Below are 21,210 nucleotides of genomic sequence, written 5' to 3'. Positions count from 1 at the left end.
CAGCTTTATAATTTAGACTATTTTATATTTTTATGTACACCACCTGTCCCGACTGACAAGCATTCAGTACCCAATAAATACTCACAAAATAAATATGCTGAGATACTATTTAGGCATTATCAGGAGTTTGTTTTGGTTATAGGACTAAAGTGTAAAATATCACCTAATTCTTTGTTCTTCCTGCAGGCCTTTGCTCTTGGACATACAGGTTCTCTCTGGGAACAGGAGGATCACTGTAAATATTGACTAATTTGGCAATAAACATACCTCTGCATTTTGCAGAATCTAATCAGAATGATAAGATTCGTAGTTTCACTAATAACCTCTAAGAATAGAGGGTAATTTATTAATTTTTATTAGTCACTTTATCAGTCTGCCCTTTGAGAAATTTACGTGAGGCCTCTGAGAACCATATCATGGTCATGAGGTTGTAAGAGATTTGTAAGAAACATAATCCCTCCTTTTGCATAGGAAAATGAAATTCTGTCGCCTATATAAGCTTCTCATCACTCCAAAGAAGTGATTCCAGTCTTGGGGAATGAAATGCGGAGGTAAAACCCAGTCTGATTCTGTACAGCTGGCATTTCGTAATTATTTTTCTCATTCTTCTGTAAATACATATTTAGAAAGAAATATAATTCATGTTTTGTTTATTCTTATGTAGTTTATATTTTGTGCCCATGCAGCCTTACAGGTTTCTATTAAAATTTTATTTCTCCACAAGCCCTGAGAATTTACGAAGCTATAGTTTCTCATAAATTAATTAAGATTCCCACCTCTCCACTACACAACAGATTTGTTTATTGATTGATTAATTCAGGAAACATTTCTTAAATATTTACATACATGAGACATGGTGTTAGCTGCTCTGTAATAATGATAACAATAATAGCTAACTTTGTAAGAGTGTGCTGATCAAATTGTGTGTTATGAGGTCCTGGGCACTTGGATTTAAATTGTAGCTCAGCTATTTGGTACCTGGGTGAATATGGACAGGCTAATCAATCTCTCTATTTCAGTCTAGTCATCTCCAAATGGGGAACTACTAGATTCCTATTGCTACCATAACAGATTACCATGAACTTAGTGACTTAATGCATTGCAAGTTTATTATCTCACTGTACTGTGGGTGAGAAGTGTGTGGGCTCAACTGGTTCCTCTACTCTAAATCTCACAAGGCCAAAATCAAGGTGACAGTCTAGGCTCCTGTATGACTGTTCTGGGTGTTCTAGGGGGAATCTACTCCCAGACTCATTCATATTGTTGGCAGAATTCAGTTCCATGCAGTTGTAAGGCTGAAGTCTCTATTTCTTTGCTGGTTTCTCAGTTTCTAGAGGCTGCCTGTGTTGTCGAGTTTATAACCTCTCTTAATCTGCAAAGTTGGCAACAGCACATTATACTATTAATATCTAATAGATTAGCAAGTTTTCATAAAACATTTTGTGAGGTTTAATGAGGCAGAGGGAGGGGGGAAGCTACTTTGACAAATCTGGCACCATGAGGCTAAGTATTTTGGTTGTCTTAATGGTTGACCTTCTCATGGCTCTGAGATATATCATGATAGAGATTAGCGTTTTGTCGGTTACTTTATATTATTCTTTCCTTGAGGCTAAGATTATGAGTACAGTATAACTTCATGGTCATTGAAAAGTCCAGGCATGTGACAAACACTAGGATACATGTCAAGATTAGAGTTAGGTGCCATTCTGTGATATATCTTGTGATACAGGTATAGCATTGCTGATTATAATTATAATTTTTTTTTTTTTTTAGTGAGAGCAAATATTTGTCACATGGTTCAATGTTTGCTGCTTAACCTGGAACAAAAGTATTTATGGTACAGTTTTCAAGTGCTGAGTAGATTTGTCTGTATGCTATGTATACTGTGCTAGTTGAATGTTTGAATTTTAGCTTGAGAAATGGGTCAAATGCAGCCAACAACAAATGAGAACTTTCAAGAAAACTTGAATAATTTGAAGTAGCACTTTTCACTAATGGAGAGAGATAGTTTTTGTCCTAAGATTGATGTCAAAGAAAATGATGACTATTTTAATTGTGAACCATTATTTCCATCTGCAAAGTTTTCTTAGAATTTTTGGACTTATGAATTATAACATATGATCCTAGTTTTTATTCCAGTTTAACAAGTTTAAAGCAGTTAACATATGTTAATACATCTGCAGAGGTGCATTTCACTTCTGTTTCTGAGGCCCTTTTATGGAATTTTATTGCTGAGTGTCCTTTCCCTGTGACCACTAAAGGAGCTTTTTCTTCTATTTAGATACTATCTGTAATCTGATTCCTACCTAACAGTAATATTCCATCCAACTCAGCAAATTCTATAAATGGACTAAATTATTCCACATTTCTTTAAAATATATTTGAAATATAGATGTACTGTATTCCTATGCTAGTTTGTCTTACTGTGTGTCTTAAAAATGCGTATCATTCTTTAAAACAATGTCTTGAGCGCTTTTAATATGCAAGGCATGGAGGGTGTTTAAAAGATGGTTGAAACTCAACCACCAACTCTAAAAGAGCTTATATTTGCCAGTTTATAGATTTATTTTTTTACTTTGGCTGGAGACATCGACTACATTTCAAGGAGACCTTCCTGGCAATCTTATTTATAATCTCTATCACTAGCCTTCACCCTGGTCCAAGTACTCCCAATTCCCCTAGCCCTGTTACTATATTTATTGCCTAGTGTCTCACCTGCTAGATGGTAGGCTCCATGAGGGTAGGCATTTTCTGTTTATTTTGTTTATGGATTTATCTCAAATGCTTAGAATGGTGCCTGGAACAGAGTAGTCACTCAATAAATGTTTTCGGAATGATTAAATGAATAAAACAACTTCTAACACAAGACAAATTTAAACTGCATTCTGAATCCACCCCCACATCTAACCATCCCATCAGCATCAGCCTGATCCAGGCCCCAGGCCCTTTCCTTCTAGATGGTTACAGTAACCTCTTAAGTAATCTTGCTGCTTTCAACTGTGCCCCTACAGTCTAGACTCAGCAGAGCAGCCGGAGTGGTCCTCAAGGCAGATCATGTCTCCCCACAGCTCAAAACCCTCACACAGTAAACAAAACAAAACAAGAAAAGACCATAGCTTTTAGTCAGATTTAATCAGACAGTAATGATCTGTCCTTTCCCTCTCTGCATTGTCTCCCCACTTCATCTCCTGCTACTCACTCCACCCACCACCACTTGGCCCCAGCCCCAGGACCTCTGCCTCAGGCCCTTTGCGTGTGCTGTTTCCTTGCCTACTACACACTTCCTTATTTATTTCAGCTCTGCTCAAATGTCATGGTATCAGAGGGGCCTCCCTGACCATATTGAGTGAAATAACATCTTGTACCCTGACATCACTCTGCTTTATTCCACTTTATCCTGCTTTCTGTTTCTTCATAGCATGTATGTTACCACTTCACATATATTTTAAACATTTTTTAATTGTCTGTCTTCCCCTCGATTAGAATATGTTTCATAAAAGCATGGAGTTTGCTTTTGTATTAGTCAGGGTTCTCTAAAGGGACAGAACTAATGGAATAGATGGGTATTTGGCTTATTAAGGAGTATTGGCTCACATGATCACAAGGTAAAGTCCCACAATAGCCCATCTGCAAGCTGAGGAGCCAGGAAGCCAGTCCGAGTCCCAAAACCTCAAAAGTAGGGAAGCCCACAGCACAGCCTTCAGTCTGTGGCTGAAGGCCCAGGAGCCCCTGGAAAATCCAAGGGTCCAAGAGTGGGTCTGGTGTAAGACCAAGGGTCCAGAAGCTGAAGAACTTGAAGTCTGATGTTCAAGGGCAGGAAGCATCCAGAACGGGAGAGAGATGGAGGGCAGAAGACTCAGCCAGTCTAGTCCTTCCGTGTTCCTCTGCTGGCAGCTGATTAGATGGTGCCCACCCAGACACTGAGGGTGGGTCTGCTTCTCCCAGTCCACTGACTCAAATGTTAATCTCCTTTGGCAACACCCTCACAGACACACCCAGGAACAATACTTTGCATCCTTCAATCCAGTCAAGTTGACACTCAATATTAACCATCACAGCATTGTTTAATGCCTTCCCCATGGTGGTAAAGAATGTTAGACACATAGAAAGTGTATGATAAACAAATATACTGTTTGTATATTTGTGCAACAAATATACATTTTGGGTGCATGTGTGCAACAAATATACATTTTGGGTGCGTGTGTGCAACAAATATACATTTTGGATGCGTGTGTGCAACAAATATACATAGTGTGCAACAAATATACATTTTGGATGCATGTAAACAAAAATAGAAGCATTGCAAACTTTTATAATGTGAGACCTTAAGTGAGCCATCATAATTATCAATATAAATACAAGAACATGAATGTATAAGGCAGTGTTTATTGTATTTAGATATGAATAAATCAAAAAATAAAGCCATAGCAAAGTAATTATTAGGAATTTTTTTTTTTTTTTGACAGGGTCTCACTCTGTCACCCAGGCTGGAGTGCAGTGGTTTGATCATGGCTCACTTCTGCTTTGACTTCCTGAAGCTCAAGCGATCCTCCCATTTCAGCCTCCCAAGTAGCTGGGACTACAGGCATGTGCCACCATGCCCAGCTAATTTTTGTATTTTTTGTAGAGACGAGGTTTTGCTATGTTGCCCAGGCTGGTCTCAAACTCCTGGGCTGAAGCAGTCCACCCACCTTGGCCTCCTAAAGTGCTGGAATTACAGGCATGAGCCACCACACCCTGCCAATTATTATGAGCCTTCTTTCTCGCAAGCGTCGGAAGGCATCTTCCTAATAGGCACATTTGTACCACCACTGCCCCCATGGTGCTACCCTAGGCATTCTTCTACAAGCCTCCTCTGAAGGTGTTGAGCAATTATTATTCTCATATGTAGGAAATCTTATTTGTAGGGTTGCAGCAGGCTGGCAGTAATGGTAATATTTACCAGATATTTCCAGAAACACTTTACAAAATGCAGATACATAATTAACCTGTATGAAAAGAGATGAGGCAAAATGTCATGCTAATAAATTAAGGTCTTTACTGTACTGTCAGTATATTTGAACAGGGATTCAAGAGGTAAATTATAAATGTGGGTGTGCTGCTGTCAAAGCCGCTGATGTAGAGGACGCTCACATCCTTGTCCAGTGGGTGAATCCAGGAATCGATGAATCTGTCTTCCATCACAGGAAACAAAAATGCTGTGGAAATGGAAGGAGGTAGATGGAAGATATTTCTCAGTTACTTTTGACTTTTCAGAGTATATTTTGTGATTCTTCCATTCAGGCCATGAATGATTTTTTTTTTTTTGAGGCAGGGTCTTGCTCTGTCGCCCAGGCTGGAGTGCAGTAGCATGATCTCGGCTCACTGCAACCTCCGCTTCCCAGGTTCAAGCGATTCTCCTGCCTCAGCCTCCTGAGTAGCTGGGATTAGCCACCATGCCTGGCTACTTTTTGTTATTTTTAGTAGAGACAGGGTTTCATCTTGTTGGTCAGGCTGGTCTTGAACTCCTGACCTGGTGATCTGCCCACCTCGGCCTCCCAAAGTGCTGGGATTACAGGCGTGAGCCGCCGCGCCCAGCCGCCATAAATGATTTTATGTCATTTTGCTAAACATGAAATTCTCTAAATACATCTGTCTCCCTTCCCATTGTTTGGCTGTTTTATTTCCTGGAAAAATTGTTTATCGTATTTCAGAAATTGGAAAATGATGAAAATGCTGCTGCTTTTTCAAAGATGTTATTGTCATAAATTCATAACTATTTTGAATCTTCATTTTATTAGACCTGGTATCTTTACACATTGCCTGCCTTATGGTTTGAGGTTTCATTTCAGAGCCAGAAGGCCAGAGGCTGATTATCAAGGCTGTTGTAATGCTGTTGCTTGTTACCTTTAAATGCTGACAATCAGACCACAATTTTAAACAGAGAGCAAACACCCATGAAAACATCCCATAGACTCACTTTGAATTAGTTACCATAAAAAAGAAGGCAGAACATTTTCTCTTGGTTCATTATTTGTTTATTTTCATAATATAAAGGCATGAGAAATGGGTATCTCCAATTAGTTCTTAATCACTCCAACTTAATTATTTCATTATCTTATATATCCCTGCTATTTAAGGTCATAGTGCAGTGGAAAATATTATAAACAACACAACGTAGGTCACATAAGTAGTAGGTAGCAGAACCAGGTTCCTCACCCCAGAAATGACTTGAGCCTTCATTCTGATCTTGTGCTCTGAAGCCTCTCAATGTCACTGTGTCTGATTTGCTATATGTTTTCACTTCCTGTCTGTAGCATTATGTTATCCAGGTGCTTTGTAACACTGATTAGTTCTCTGATTTTGTATCTCATTTCCCTCATTTTTCTGTTTCTTCTTCACTTAACTGGCTAAAGCTGACTTATGTAGGCAGTACAACTGCTTATTAATTATAACTGAATTACATTTTTATTCTCTTAGATGTCTGTTAAAGTAATGGATTGTAGTCATTCCTCTACTGTATTTGTTATAAAATATTTTTATTTTCTTCTGAGAGAAAGCATTATACAAAGTCACAAAACTTAGCAATTTTACTATATTTAAGTATTGGCAAAACAAATCTTTGAGACTTGAGAGAAACTTCTCATATGTATGCCTATGAATTTTGATATATTGTTAGACATTTTGGGGTGTATGCTGGGTTATTAGTCTTTTGTATGAGAAATATATATCAAATTCTGAACTATATGACATGTTAGATATTGTTAAAGAAAAAGTTATTCTGGCCGGGTGTGGTGGGTCACGCCTGTAATTCCAACACTTTGGGAGGCCCCAGCCTGGCCAACATGGTGAAATGCCATCTCTACTAAAAATACAAAAATTAGCCGGGCATGGTGGTGTGCACCTGTAATCAATCCCAGCTACTCAAGAGGCTGAGACAGGAGAATCGCTTGAACCCAGGAGGCAGAGGTTGCAGTGAGCTGAGATTGTGCCATGGCACTCCAGCCTGGGTGACAAGAGTGAGACTCCTTAAAAAAAAAAAAAGAAGAAGAAAAAAAAGTTATTCATTCTGACACTTGTTAAAGAATGGTAAGGCAATCTTTATTCAGGACTATTATGATAGCTAGAGGGACTACTGCATTTGGGGTTTTGCAGCTTGGCAGAGAGATTGGGCTCAACTTGGAATACAAGGGAAAGTGGGAATTACATGACCATATACCAGAGTTGGGATAGGCAGCAGTCAGTGGGTGGAAAATTACTAACAGGAAACCTCAAGGGTCAGGACAGATTATGGCTAAACAGACCTAACAAGTTTCTTGCTGAAGGCAGGCTAAGGTGATCAGACATCATTTGGAGGATGGTGGGAAATGAGTAATTTGGTCAGATATGGAGGGTTATCAGATAGGAAGGGTGGGGATCTTGGCTGAACTGACTTAGCAGTATTCTTACTAAACGTGGACTCTTGAGGACATGCCCAGAACAGGGCTTAGTTGAAAAAAAGCTCAGAGAAGTCTGACTAGAGATTGGTCAAGGAGATAATCTTTGTCAAGATTAAAAAGCTGTTTAGGAATTAAGTTTCCTTTAGTTTTCTCTGTGTACAGTATCTTGATCACTAAGTTTAGCATCCCCCATGGTGTCCCTTGAAGGTCTCTCATATCAAATTTTATTCAAAAGAATCCTGATTTTGACAAAGTTGAAGACAAAAATCAAATGGAAGATTCCACTGTGGATCAAAAACCTAACCATTGTCTTAATTTGGGGACGAAAACATTAAATTGAAACACAAACCCATTTTGTGCACTGAATAAACCTTGTGGTTTTTAAAATATTTCTTGCATAAGTTAGTAATTCTTTTAATTATTATTATTTTTTTTTATTTTGAGACAGAGTCTCTCCCTGTTGCCCAGGCTGGAGTGCAGTGGCGCAATCTCGGCTCACTGCGAGCTCCGCCTCCCGGGTTCATGCCATTCTCCTGCCTCAGCCTCCTGAGTAGCTGGGACTACAATAAGTTAGTAATTCTTTAACATAAAGTCAAATACACAAGGCCTATCTCAGTCTCTCAAGAGTTTTTTTCTGAATAAAATGTTAGAATGTATTACACCTATGTGCTTTTGTTGTTGTTACTGTGAAATATACCTTAGAACATTTTTATTCTTTTTTTTTCCAGATGGCAGAAATGATGTTCAGGAGAGTAGCTTAAGAGACTTAATAAAAGAGCTGCCAGACACCCACTACTGCCTCCTCAAGTACCTTTGCCAGTTCTTGACAAAAGTAGCCAAGCATCATGTGCAGAATCGCATGAATGTTCACAATCTCGCCACTGTATTTGGGCCAAATTGCTTTCAGTAAGTTAGTGGAGTTTTACTGTTAATATCATCATGTCCCCCTTTGTGTTTACTACTGTCTGAAATTACTGGGATGTAGAAGCATATTTCAGTCTGAAAATTCAGCCAGCTTATTTTGGAGAAGTTGTATCTTGTTCTTGGGCATGTTAGCCTTGTTTTTCATCCCAATTTGAAGAAGGTGGCTATGCCCTTTTTACAAAACTATAATTTGCAATAAATCAAATAGCCTTATTTAAAAACCTGGAAATAAGTTATATTTTAATTAAAAGGGGCATTTAAAAAAATCTGTAATCAGAATGTTGATTAGCAGAAAGAGAAGGAGTATGACATAGTGAATAATTTTTTAAATAGTAATAAAGTTCAAATTATTGCCAATAGATGGAAAATTATGAACAGACTATGCCAGTATCAGAAAAATATAACCTCAGCTTCATTTACTGGAAATAAACCAGTCTATTTTAGTAGATTCTTTGTTGCTAGCCACAGGAACTTTTGTAAAGCTTAATATTTTATTCTCCTTCTTATTCCATAAAGCTCTTTAATTTTTGATACGTGAAATGTGATCCTGCAATCCAGGGACTTTGCTTTTAACTCTCCTATTAATCACCTCTGATATCAAATACATTCTTCTAGTTAAGAGAGAGAGAACATTTACACTCCAAAAGCTCTCAGAAACTCAGCAACTTTTTTTTTAATAGCATATCTACTTCTCCACTTCATTAATATACAGGCTTATTCAGCTGCCCAGAACTAGTAATATTACAGTCTTCAGAATGACTGTCTAAATATAGATTCTGGCTTAGATCCTAGTGACTACAGGGTTCCAGGTCATTCACAGCCTAATTTGGGTAGAAGTTCTACTGTAATAACTATCCTGATTGTAATTCTAAAGGTGTTAACTTTTAAATAATGGCATTTCATAGGATATGTTAGGGTCTCGTGAATAAATATCTCAGATGCAGGATCCACTAATTTTTTGTCTTATTCAGAAGCTCCGTGATAGTAAAAAGTCTATATTTTTTCTTATATTTGTTCTGCCCAGTAAACCTTTGTTTGGTGACTTACATGTGAGAAAGGTGTAAGTAGAAAACTGTTGAATAATTCTGAAACCTAGATTCTAGAACAGGTAAAAATGAATTTGTAAATAGAATGCTTATTTAGTAAGCATTAAACACAGATCCATACCTCATTACTAACTTAGAAATTGGGCTTGATCTGGAATTTCTGGTAATCTGCTCCAGGTAGTCAGTCAGAATATCAATAAGTAATGAGTATTTATTATAGGTTCTAATTAGTATGGTTTTACAGTTTTTCTATTGTTGTACAATATACATAAAATAAAATATACCAATTTAACCTGTTTTGTTCTTTTTAAGACAGTCTCACTTTGTTACCCAGGCTAGAGTGCAGTGGTATAATCTCGGCTCACTGCAACCTCCACCCTCCGGGCTCAAGCAATCCTCCCACTTCAGCCTCCTGAGTAGCTGGGACTGCAGGCACATGCCATCATGCCCAATTAATTTTTGTATTTTTTGTAGAGACGGGGTTTCACCATGTTGCCCAGGCTGGTCTCAAACTCCTGGGCTCAAGCCATCCACCTGCCGCGACCTCCCTAAGTGCTGGGATTATGGGCATGAGCCACTGTGCCTGGCCAACTCAGGTTTTTAAACTAATGCTTAGCTAGTTTTAGTATTCTTGACAAATTCCATTTACCTAATAGATCAGTCGTTTAATGTAGCTTTTTGTTTGTTTGTTTGTTTTGAGACAGAGTCTGGCTCTGTCACCCAGGTCGGAGTGCAGTGGTGAGATCTCGGCTCATTGAAACCTCTGCCTCCTGGGTTCATGCGATTCTCCTGCCTCAGTCTCTTGAGTAGCTGGGATTATAGGCGCCCACCATCATGCCCGGCTAATTTTGGGGTTTTTAGTAGAGACGGGGTTTCACCATGTTGGCCAGGCTGGTCTCGAACTCCTGACCTCGAGTGATCCTCCCGCCTCCGCCTCCCAAAGTGCTGGTATTACAGGCCCGACCCTCATGTAGCTTTTGAAATGTATGTGGTACAACGTTATACAATAATTCATTCAGATTTTTAAATGTTACTGTCTGTTGCTACATCTTCTTTCTCTTTTCTAATGTTAATTTTGTCTTCTCACTATTTATCTTGGCCAGAGTAGCCAAGCTTTTTGTCTATTTATTATTATTCTCAAATGATCCATTTTTAACTTTATTGAATAAATTTGCCTTAAAATTTTTCTGTTTCATTAACTCCTATTTTCATATTTATCAATTTACTAGAACTTAACTGGTTTTTTCAAGCTTTTCTCCTGTTTTCATAATATGAAAAATTTCAGTCATACAATTTGAAGGAGCATAATGATTATACATTTTCTCATTAACTAGATAAAACAAATGCATTTTATGTCTGTATATATGTAAATATGTATTTTTTGTTGAACCATTTGAAACTAAGTTGCAGACCTCAGCTATTTCACTGTTAAATACTTAATAATGCATCCTTAAAAATGAGGAATTTTTGCTACATAACCATAATATACTTATTATGCCTAAGAAAATGGACAATTCCATCATATCATTTGGAGAGTCCATTCAAGTATCCCAATTTGTCACAATTTATTTTTCTCAGAAGACGATCAAATGGTTCATCCATTCTACTTGGTTGTTAGGCCTCTTTAGTATGTCTTAATAAAGAACAGTCCTTCCATGTGTGCACACCCATGTGCAGGGGTGCCCACACTGTTGTTTTGTTTGTATTTAACCACAACTTTTTTTTTCAACCACATTGACTTTTGAAAAAAATTTAATTTAATTTAATGTTAAGTTCCTGGATACATGTGCAGGATGTGCAAGTTCGTTACATAGGTAGACATGTGCCATGGTGGTTTGCTGCAACACCTAGGTGTTAAGCACAGTATACATTAGCTGTTTTTCCTGATGCATCCACATTGAGTTTTTAAGAAAACAGACATCATCCTGTGGAATATTGTACAGTGTTGATTTGTCTGATGATTTTCTTGTGTGGTTAAGTCATTTTTCTGTCCTCTGAATCTACTATAATCTATAAGTCATATATAAGTCAAGTTATATTCAGATTAAGTTTTGTTTTTTTTTGTTTTTTTTTGTTTTTTTTTTTGAGAGGAGTCTCACTGTCACCCAGGCTGGAGTGCAGTGGCGCGATCTTGGCTCACTGCAAGCTCCGCCTCCCGGGTTCACACCATTCTCCTGCCTCAGCCTCAGGAGTAGCTGGGACTACAGGCGCCCGCCACCACGCCTGGCTAATTTTTTGTATTTTTAGTAGAGGCGGGGTTTCACCATAGTCTCGATCTCCTGACCTCGTGATCCGCCCGACTCGGCCTCCCAAAGTGCTGGGATTACAGGCGTGAGCCACCGCGCCCGGCCTCAGATTAAGCTTTTTGGCCAGAATACCTTATCAGTGATATTGTATCCTTAATGTTGCATCCCATTAGAAGCCATGTAATGTTAAGTTGTCTCACACTTATTGATGCTTAGTTTGCTTTGTTAGTTAAAGTCACCACTTTCAAATCTCTGTATTGTAAGGCTGTGGCATTCCCTTTGCAGTTAGCAAGTAATTCATTAGGTAACTACTTGGGCATCATGCAAATGTGTATTCTTCCCTATTCACTATCAGTTTGATTGTCTATTGAAAATCCTAGTCTGATTCAGTTTTTTCTTTTTGGGTTGTAGAATGTTGATTTTTAAACTCTACTAGTATTTTTTTTTCTTTTTCTTTTAGTGATATTCTTCTATAAAGAAGAGCTTTCCCTTGTCAGTGGGGAATGAACAACATTAAATTTTCCTGTGCTCAAATTATCCCAAATTTGGCAGTTGTAGGAGTCCCTTTAGGCTGGCAACTGTGTCCTTTTGACAAAACCCTGTAATAGTATTTCCTACCTTTTCAGCTAAAGATGATGTCTCAGGATGGAATTAACCATTTCTCCAAGGGGCTTTGGTTTCTTTTATAGAAGAATTATATTTAGAAGCCAAGATCTGGGTGCTAAGTTATTTGCATCTAGGTCTTAATGACTTCTAGAGCAAGGAAATAAAGAAAGAAATGAATACTTGAATGATGGAATGACTGAATGGAAGAAATAATGGATTTATATTGATATTTTGAGTTTAATTTTAACATTATAATATTCTTTCTTAACAACTTTGATTTCATATTTGTAACTCTATACTCTGACAGTGAAAATCTTGCTTCCTAAAAAATAAGAATATTTATTTGCTTTCCTCCACAACATATATAAAATGTGTATTTTATGTATAGATATAAATAAAGTGTCACAACATCAGGGAAACCACTGAGTAATGTTTAAGACATCCGGGCAGTCCGTATTGTCGTATATCTGGCTAAGAGAATGCATTCAAAGTAAAGGGTGGTTGTTTTCGCCATTTGGCATATGGTTGAGTTGACTTGTTTCAATCCATTTCCAATTTTAGAATGCAGAGCTTCTTTTCCTTTTCAATGTAATTTTGTTTAAATTTTTATAACATTTACGTGGCTTAAAAGTGAAAATTGGTTGGGCGCGGTGGCTCATGCCTGTAATCCCACCACTTTGGGAGGCTGAGGCAGGCGGATCACTTGAGGTCAGGAGTTCAAGACCAGCCTGGCCAACATGGTGAAACCACATCTCTACTAAAAATACAAAAATTAGCCAGGTGTGGTGGCAGGTGCCTGTAATCACAGCTACTTGAGAGGCTGAGGCATGAGAGTCACTTGAACCCGGGAGGTGGAGGTTGCAGTAAGCTGATATTGTGCCACTGCACTCCAGCCTGGGAGATAGGGTGAGACTCAATCTCAAAAAAAAAAAAAAAAAAAGTGAAAATTATGTAAAGAGAAAGAGGTTTACTCAGAAGTTTCCCTTTTATCATTATTCTTTCTATACTGTTCAACCTCTTGGTGTCTTTGGAAAACATTTTTATTAGTTTCTGGCTTATCCTTCAATGTTTCTTTTGGTAAAAATAAGTGTGTATATGTAGTTACATTTTGTGTATTATGTGATGTCTATATGTGTGCATTCTTATTTCTATGTGTTCCTTACACTGTTCTTCACTTTGCTTTTTATCTGCAAATCTTAGAGATCATTCCAACAGTTTTTTTTTTTTATTCTTTTTTGTGCTTGTGTGTTACTTCATTGCTTGGACAAAGTAAGTTTTAGTCAATGGTACTTTTCTGATGGTCGTTTGTTTCCCATCTTTTACTGTTAGATATGATCCCACATCAAATAAACTTGTGCATATGTATCACCAAGATTAATTCCTAAATATGAGATTTTTGGGTCAAAGAACAAATGCCTCTATATCATTAGATAGCCCTAATTCCCCTCCACAGAGGATGAGTCAGTGTTACATGTCTGTTAGCAGCATGCAAGAGTGTCCATTTTTCAGTCTTGCCAAGAGGATTTCGCAAAAATTTTGAAGTCTTGCCAGTCTGATAGGTCAGATGTGATATCCCAGTGTGGATTTTTTAAGTTTTAAGAGTTTTATTGAGACACCGTTTATATACCGTACAATTTGCCATGTGAAGTATATAATTTGTTGGTTTTGAATAGATACAGAATTCTGTAACCATCACCACAGTCACTTTTAGAATATTTTCATCACCCCCAAAAGAAATGCTGTACTGTTAGCAGTCACTTCCCATTTCTTCCCAATCACTCCCCACAACAACCTGGCTCTAGGCAACCACTCATCTACTTTCTGTGTCTAGAGAGTTGCCTATTCTGGACATTTCATATAAATGTAATCATACAATATGTGTTCTTTTCTGACTGGACTCTTTCACTTAGCAAAATGTTTTCAAGCCTCATCCATTTTGTAGCATGTGTCAGTACATCATTCCTTTTATGGCAGAATAATATTTCAGTGTAGAGACATACCAGTTGATGTGTTTATCAACTCATTAGTTGATGGGTATTTGTGTTACTTCTAGTTTCTGGCTATTTCGAATGATGCTGCTGTGAACATTTGGGTACATGTCATGTGTAGAATTATGTGTTCATTTCTCTTGGGTATATAACTAGGAGTAGAATTGTTGGGTCTCATGGTAACTGTTTAAAATTTTGAGGAACTACCAAAATGTTTACTGAAGTGGCTGCACCATTTTACATTCCCTCATGCATTTGTTCCCTCATATATTCCCATCAGCAATGGGATGTGCTTATCATGCAAAAAGAGACTAATATAAAATAAATATTCAAAGAAAAATAAAACCCGAGGACCTAATAGGAAAATGGCAAAAGACAAAAATATATGAAGAGAAAGACACATGGCCATGTACATTCCCATCAGCAATGTATGGGCGAACCAATTTCTCTACATCCTTGTTAATATCTTTTTTATTCCATTCCTGTGGGTATGAAACACTATTTCATTTTGGTTTTGATTTGCATTTCCCTGATTACTAATGACATTGAACATTTTCATGTGCTTATTGGCCATTTGTATATTTTTGGAGAAATGTTTATTCAGATCTTCTGCCTATTTTTAAGTTGATTTATTTGTCTTTATTGTTGAGTTATAAGAGTTGTTTATATACTTTGCATATAAATTCCTTATCAGGTACAGGACTTGTAAATATTTTCTTCTATTCTATAAGTTGCCTTTTCATTTTCTTGATCATGTCCTTTTAAGCGCAGAGGTTTTTATTTTTGATGGAGTGCAATGTATCTGTTTTTTCTTTTGTCTCTTATGCTTTTTGTGTTGTACCTGAGAAAGTTTTGGCTAACTAAGATCATGAAGATTTATTCATCTTCTAAGAGTTTTATAGTTATGACTGTTATGTTTAGGTCTATGGAGCTATTTTGGAGTTAACTTTTGTGAATGGTATAAAGGAGTCTAACTTCATTCCTCTGCATGTGGCTGTCCAGTTGTCCCAGCATCATTTGTTGAAGATTGTTTTTCCCCATTGAATTATCTCAGCACTCTTGTCAAAAATAAGTTGACCACAATTATTGGGGCTTATATCTGAACTCTATTCCATTGATCTGTATATTTAGTCTTATGTCAGTACCACAGTATTTTGATAATTCTATAGCTTTTTAATGAGTTTTAAAATCATGAAGTTTCAATACTCCAAGTTTGTTCTTCTTTTCAGAATTATTTTGGCTAGTCTGGGTTCATTGTATTTCTATACAAATTTTAGGATCAGTTTGCAAATTTCTACAAAAAAGTTAGTCAATATTTTGATAGGATGTTCTGTTGAATCTGGAGACCAATTTGGAGAGGACTCTATTGCCATTTTAGCAAAATTAAATCTCCCAATATGTGAGCATGAAATATTTTTCCATTTACTTAGGTCTTTAATTTGTTTCAATAATGTTTTATGGTTTTCAGGGTACAAGTTTTGCAATTATTTTGTTAAATCTATTCTCAAGTATCTTTTTCTTTTAGATGCTATTCTAGATGTAATTGTTTTCTCAGTTTTATTTTCAGATTGCTCATTGCTAATACCAATATAGTTTTAATTTGCATGTGTTTTCTTATAAATGAAACTAAACATTTTTACTTGTGTTTAAGGGCCATCTGTCTTTTTCCTCATATACCTGTTTGTATCTTTTGCCATTTTCCTATTAGGTGCTCAGGTTTTATTTTTCCTTGTTGAATACTTATTTTGTTTATTTTTAGTCTCTTTTATCCATCATAATCACACTTAAAACTCTAATTTTCCTCTCAGTATTACTTTGTCTCCTCATTTTCACTATTATTTTACCACTTGATATAATAGGTTGGGTTATCCAAGGTATAACTCTGAGACTAAGTTTTCAAGCAGAAGTTTTATTGGGTAGTACTTTTTGGAACCATTCTTTCCTTATACCTATAAGGAACAGAGGAAGGTAGGATTAGGCAGAAGTTGAACTGCCATCAAGTTGTAACACAGGATTCACTCAGTCCCAGGGGAGCTGAGAAGATGGGATGACCTTTCAGATAAATCCCTAGTTGAATCAAAGGGTTTAGTCTCCTTACCCCGTTTCTATCAATCACTGGAGGTGAGCTGTGCCAGGGACATTGTGTAGTCTCAGAAGAAGGACTTAGCCATGAGCCATAAGCAGGCAACACTTTGAGTGAGATTGGGTGGATAATGAATACTTCTGGCATGAAGGAGACACCTGGGCATCACCTCACAGAGTCACTACATAAATATTTTCTTTTAAAAATTCATTAAACCTTGGACTGTGAGCTATATATGTTGTATATGATTTTTCTAAGGAAATCCCCAATATCCCAGTTTCTAAGACAAATAAAAGTCCTCTGAATACTTTATCATTCTTAGAAATTAGCAGGAATTGCTTCTGTAAGTTTTGATAGTTATTAAAATGAGTATTGGATTTTCAGTGGTTTGGATAGCATGACGTATTAAAGGAAGTTAGTCTAGTTCTTATTCTGCCCATTAGTAGTCCTTATTCTACTAATGCAGGTAGATTTGGCCTGCATTATTTTCCTGTTAAATTTTTGTAAAACAGGACCCACAGAGTTTGCTTTGAAATTTAAGTGAGACTGTAAGAGAAAGTCCTCATACATTGTAAGCAATTGGCAGAGTTGGAATCCATGTGCATTTAATTAAATACATTTAAAATTGCATTAAGGGAAAGATCAGGTTTTATGGGCTCTGCCCATCGTACTAGTTAATGAACTGGGCTCTTTAGAAACATGAGATGGAAGACATGACATTGCTCTTAACCTCAGTTGTCATAGTTCTCACTTAGAACAAGCTTCTTACAGTATTGAGTATGCTTGTTAATATTTAATGGAATAGAAAATGTTCTTACCCAGTAAAATTTCTCAACACAAGCCAACTTCTTCAACTTAGTACTTGTATCAGACACCTTCTGACCTCCTCAGATTGCCTTGGCTCTACCCGCCTCTCAGACCAATCTGCTTCCACCAGGCTTGGACCTTTCTCCTGCCTTGGGAATGCTAGATTCTTCTCCTTGGCTTCTGCCTTATAGCTGGGTCAACAAGCCACCTGCTCAGAGTTTCTGGCTTCTGCCATCACTTTTGAACCCTAGACTCGGATCTTAATTCCTGATAGGGTATCAGAGGCATGGGATATGGCAACCTGGAAATCTAGAACAGTTAAATAAGAGTCAGGAAGAAACATGGACTTTTTTTGTTCTTCCCATGGAACACATTTCTTCATCCCATGGCTTCTCCTTGCAGCTTATCTGGGGAATTCCAGACTGCCAAGCAAAGCATCTGTCGAGCAAACTGTTATGTGTCTTTGTAGTTCTTTGTGAAAGAGCTATGCATACTTTACATTATTTCGTATCCCTGCTTGCCTCCTTTTCTCACCCACCCTGCCTGGTATCCCTGCTGTCAAAATAATACACCAACATCCTCATCATTGCCTTGTTTTCTTTGGGTTTCTTGAGGATCTGCTCTAAGGCACTGTGTACCTAGTGATGTAGCAGACAGTTCTAATACATTAGGAAAATCTATTTTCTTAAGATTAGGTGAGAGATTTTATACTTTAAGAATATTTAAGGATAACATTGGGTATGCATGAGATTCATTATATTAGAAATACCTAAATATTTTTTATTTGCCATTGTTTAGAGTGTATTTAAAAATCTGATTAAGTGATATTGATGAATGGACCAAAGCCTCGGCTTTTGGTTCTGGGTTTTTTGTTTGTCTGTTAGTATTCTTGGCACTTTGCATTAAACTCATTGTGCACACTTAGTTTGTACAATTTGATAACATGTATGTCTTTAATTTCTAATAATTAAATTTGCTATTGCTACTGATGAGTAAGTCATTTTGGTCAAATTTTGCTTCATATCTCTGCGTCTTGTGCCTTTCGTCTATAGATAGGTAAATTAATTCTATTCCTTGAAACAAGTGTTTCAGTACTAACCAATAAGATAAAAAGTAATTCTGTAGGTATTCCTGAAACTTTCAAAGATAAATCAGTTTCATATTTTGAATGATAAGCCCTTCCACTTAGTCTTCTATCCAAGATGTTACATTTTTTCTTAGTGGCAGCACCAAAAAAGTTTAAAACTGCTATTGGTCTTCAAATCTTGCAGAAAAACAACACAATAAGTTAGAGTTTAATTTACTGGTATAATATTTACACCATTAAATATTAAATGATATCAGCTAAATTTGTAGACACGAACATGATGTATAGCCAGATATTATAATGTTGCTGTCATTTTATCTGCTAACTGCTGTTAAGCAGCTATATTTGGTTTGTAACCCAAAAGTTACTTTTAGAAACTGGTAATTTGGATTGAAAAGTATAAATAGTTGAAATTTTTAAAAATCAAGCCCAAGCCCTAGGATCACATATTTATATATTTATAACCTGTTGTCTGTTTATAAAATGCAAATTTTTCCCTTAATTTTTAGCATAATTATATTTGTTATTGATATTCTCTATAAATATGATTTTGGAATATTAAAGAATGGGTGATTGGAAAGTTTGGCCTTTCTCTGCCTAAATCTGCACCAGCCCTATGTAGCACCTACTTCATTGCCTGTAGTTCTGTGCTGGCAATCCTACTGCCACTTGTAACTGTGATAATTGGCTTACTACTTACCATTTCTTTTCAAAATGTTTATACATTTGTTTTTATTACAAAAGTAACATATGATCATGGCCAAACAAAATGTTTTCAAACAAAACCCCCCACAGTATAAAGATAAAAATAAAAAACATCCATTATTCCACTAACCAGACTTAATCCCTGTTCACACGTCAGTTTATAAACCAGACTTAATCCCCACATGTCAGCTTATGTGCCTTCATCTTGTTTTCTCTGCATGCTCACATGACTAAAGATGGGATAATAAATTAATACTACTTTATAACCTTTATTTAAAAACTTACTATTGTTTATCATGGCATGTCTCATGCTTATACATGTAATTCTACATCATCATTTTTAACAACAGCATAGCATTCTGATCTTTTGAGCAATACAATTTATTTAAGCCATTTTATAAATTGCATTTAGAATGCAATTAGAAAAATTAATTACTTTTTGGTTTTTTGAGTTGGAGTCACCCAGGCTGGAGTGCAGTGGCATGATTTCCACTCACTGCAACTTCCACCTCCCAGGTTCAAGCGATTCTTCTGCCTCAGCCTCCCAAGTAGCTAGGATTACAGACACGTGCCACCACGCCTGGCTAATTTTTGTATTTTTAGTAGAGACGGGGTTTCACCATGTTGGTCAGGCTGGTCTTGAACTCCTGACCTCATGATCTGCTGCCTCGGCCTCCAAAAATGCTGGGATTACAGGGGTGAGCCACCATGCCTGGCCAATTAGTTTTTTTTCTTGGCAATAATAATAATAGGCAATATTTATTGAGTTCTTACTAGGTTCCTGGTAATGTTATAGATGCTTTGTATCTATTTCTTCATTTTATCCTCAAAACCCTATGAGGCAAGTACTATTATTATCTCTTCACGTGAGGAAACTTGCAGCACAGAAAGTTTAACTTGCATAAGGTCACATGACTAGTAAGAGGTTAGAGTCAGGATTCTGAATCCAGAAGGCCTGGCTCCTCAGCTCCAAGCTCTTAATCACCACTTAATAACTGTTTCCCTTATAAACAGCATTGCAGGAACTATTCTTGAACATACATTTTTCACACTTACTTAATTATTTTTGTTGGATGTACTTTTAGAATTAAACTTGCTGGTTAAAGGGTATGCGTATCATCAAATTTGTGCTCTAGAAAGGTCACACCAGTTCATGCTGTGAGCAGCAATACGTGAATGTGTCTCCTTTCCCATACTTTCTCTAGTACTCATATTATTCTTTTTAATATTTGCCAATATAATAAATGAAATTGTTTCTTTTGACATTTTTGCTTATTTAATTACTGTAAGGTTAACATGTTTAAAAGCGTATTTTTCCATGTAGTTCTTTTGTACATTGCTTTTCACTCTCTTCCTTGAGTTTTCCTAAGCTGGTGCTCGTCTTTTTTATGACTGATTTGTAGGAGTTCCTTTTCTTAATACAACTATTAATGTATTGTTGTGTATTGGAAATATTTCTCTGAGCTTATGATTTATTTTTGAAAGTTGAAAATATTTCTCTGAGCTTATGATTTATTTTTGAAGCTTTTTAATTGTCGCCATAAGAAGTTTAAAGATTTTGTTAATTCTTTATATCAATTTGTGTTGCTTGGGTTTGATGTTATCTTTTTTTTTTGAGACGGAGTCTCGCCCTGTCGCCCAGGCTGGAGTGCAGTGGCCGGATCTCGGCTCACTGCAAGCTCCGCCTCCCGGGTTTACGCCATTCTCCTGCGTCAGCCTCCCCAGCAGCTGGGACTACAGGCGCCCACCACCACGCCCAGCTAATTTTTTGTGTTTTTAGTAGAGACGGGGTTTCACCGTGTTAGCCAGGATGGTCTGGATCTCCTGACCTTGTGATCTGCCCGCCTCGGCCTCCCAAAGAGCTGGGATTACAGGCCTGAGCCACCGCACCCAGCCTTAATTGTGCTTTTTAAACACAACATTAGGTTATACGTATTTCCTGTGTCATTCAAATCCTTTAGTTTACAGCATTTTTTTTTCTTTTACTTACAGCCAGGAATTTTTGTATAGAAGATGACAGACTTGTACTTATTAAGTTCTGTTGGTATAAAAAAGTGTATCTTTAGTTATCTATTCCTCATGGTAAATCCATAAACATAGCTGTTACTTTCAGACTTTTATAGATTAAAAAACTGAAGTGTAGAAAGTATTATTTAGGATTACAGAGTTAAAATAGAACTTGTAACACTTCTTGATCTGTTTTAGTTAAAACTGAGAACTAGGCAAGAAAGTAATCCTTACTTTTTAGAGAGAAAAAGCCCAAACTGGTGCACAAGGATTTCTATGTTATCGTTGTCTCT

The 21,210-nt window shown here is 36.9% G+C and overlaps 1 protein-coding gene across 9 annotated transcripts in view; it reads left to right on the top strand.

Annotated features, from left to right (window-relative positions):
* The window catches only part of FAM13A (family with sequence similarity 13 member A), a 384,547-nt gene that overhangs the window by 111,115 nt on the left and 252,222 nt on the right, over window positions 1-21,210 (top strand). For 8 of the 9 annotated variants that reach the window (XM_024928670.4, XM_063603571.1, XM_063603572.1 and 5 more), the window contains one exon: window positions 8,147-8,324. The exons of the other annotated variant lie outside the window; for it this stretch is intronic. In XM_024928670.4, coding sequence (XP_024784438.2) covers window positions 8,147-8,324 — 178 coding nt within the window. The remainder of the gene's footprint in view (window positions 1-8,146; window positions 8,325-21,210) is intronic. 9 annotated transcript variants of the gene reach the window in all.

Source organism: Pan paniscus, chromosome 3 (assembly GCF_029289425.2).
Source record: "Pan paniscus chromosome 3, NHGRI_mPanPan1-v2.0_pri, whole genome shotgun sequence".
NCBI lineage: Eukaryota > Metazoa > Chordata > Mammalia > Primates > Hominidae > Pan > Pan paniscus.
Note: the sequence above shows the minus strand (reverse complement) of the source record. Positions and strands in the feature narration are given on the sequence as shown.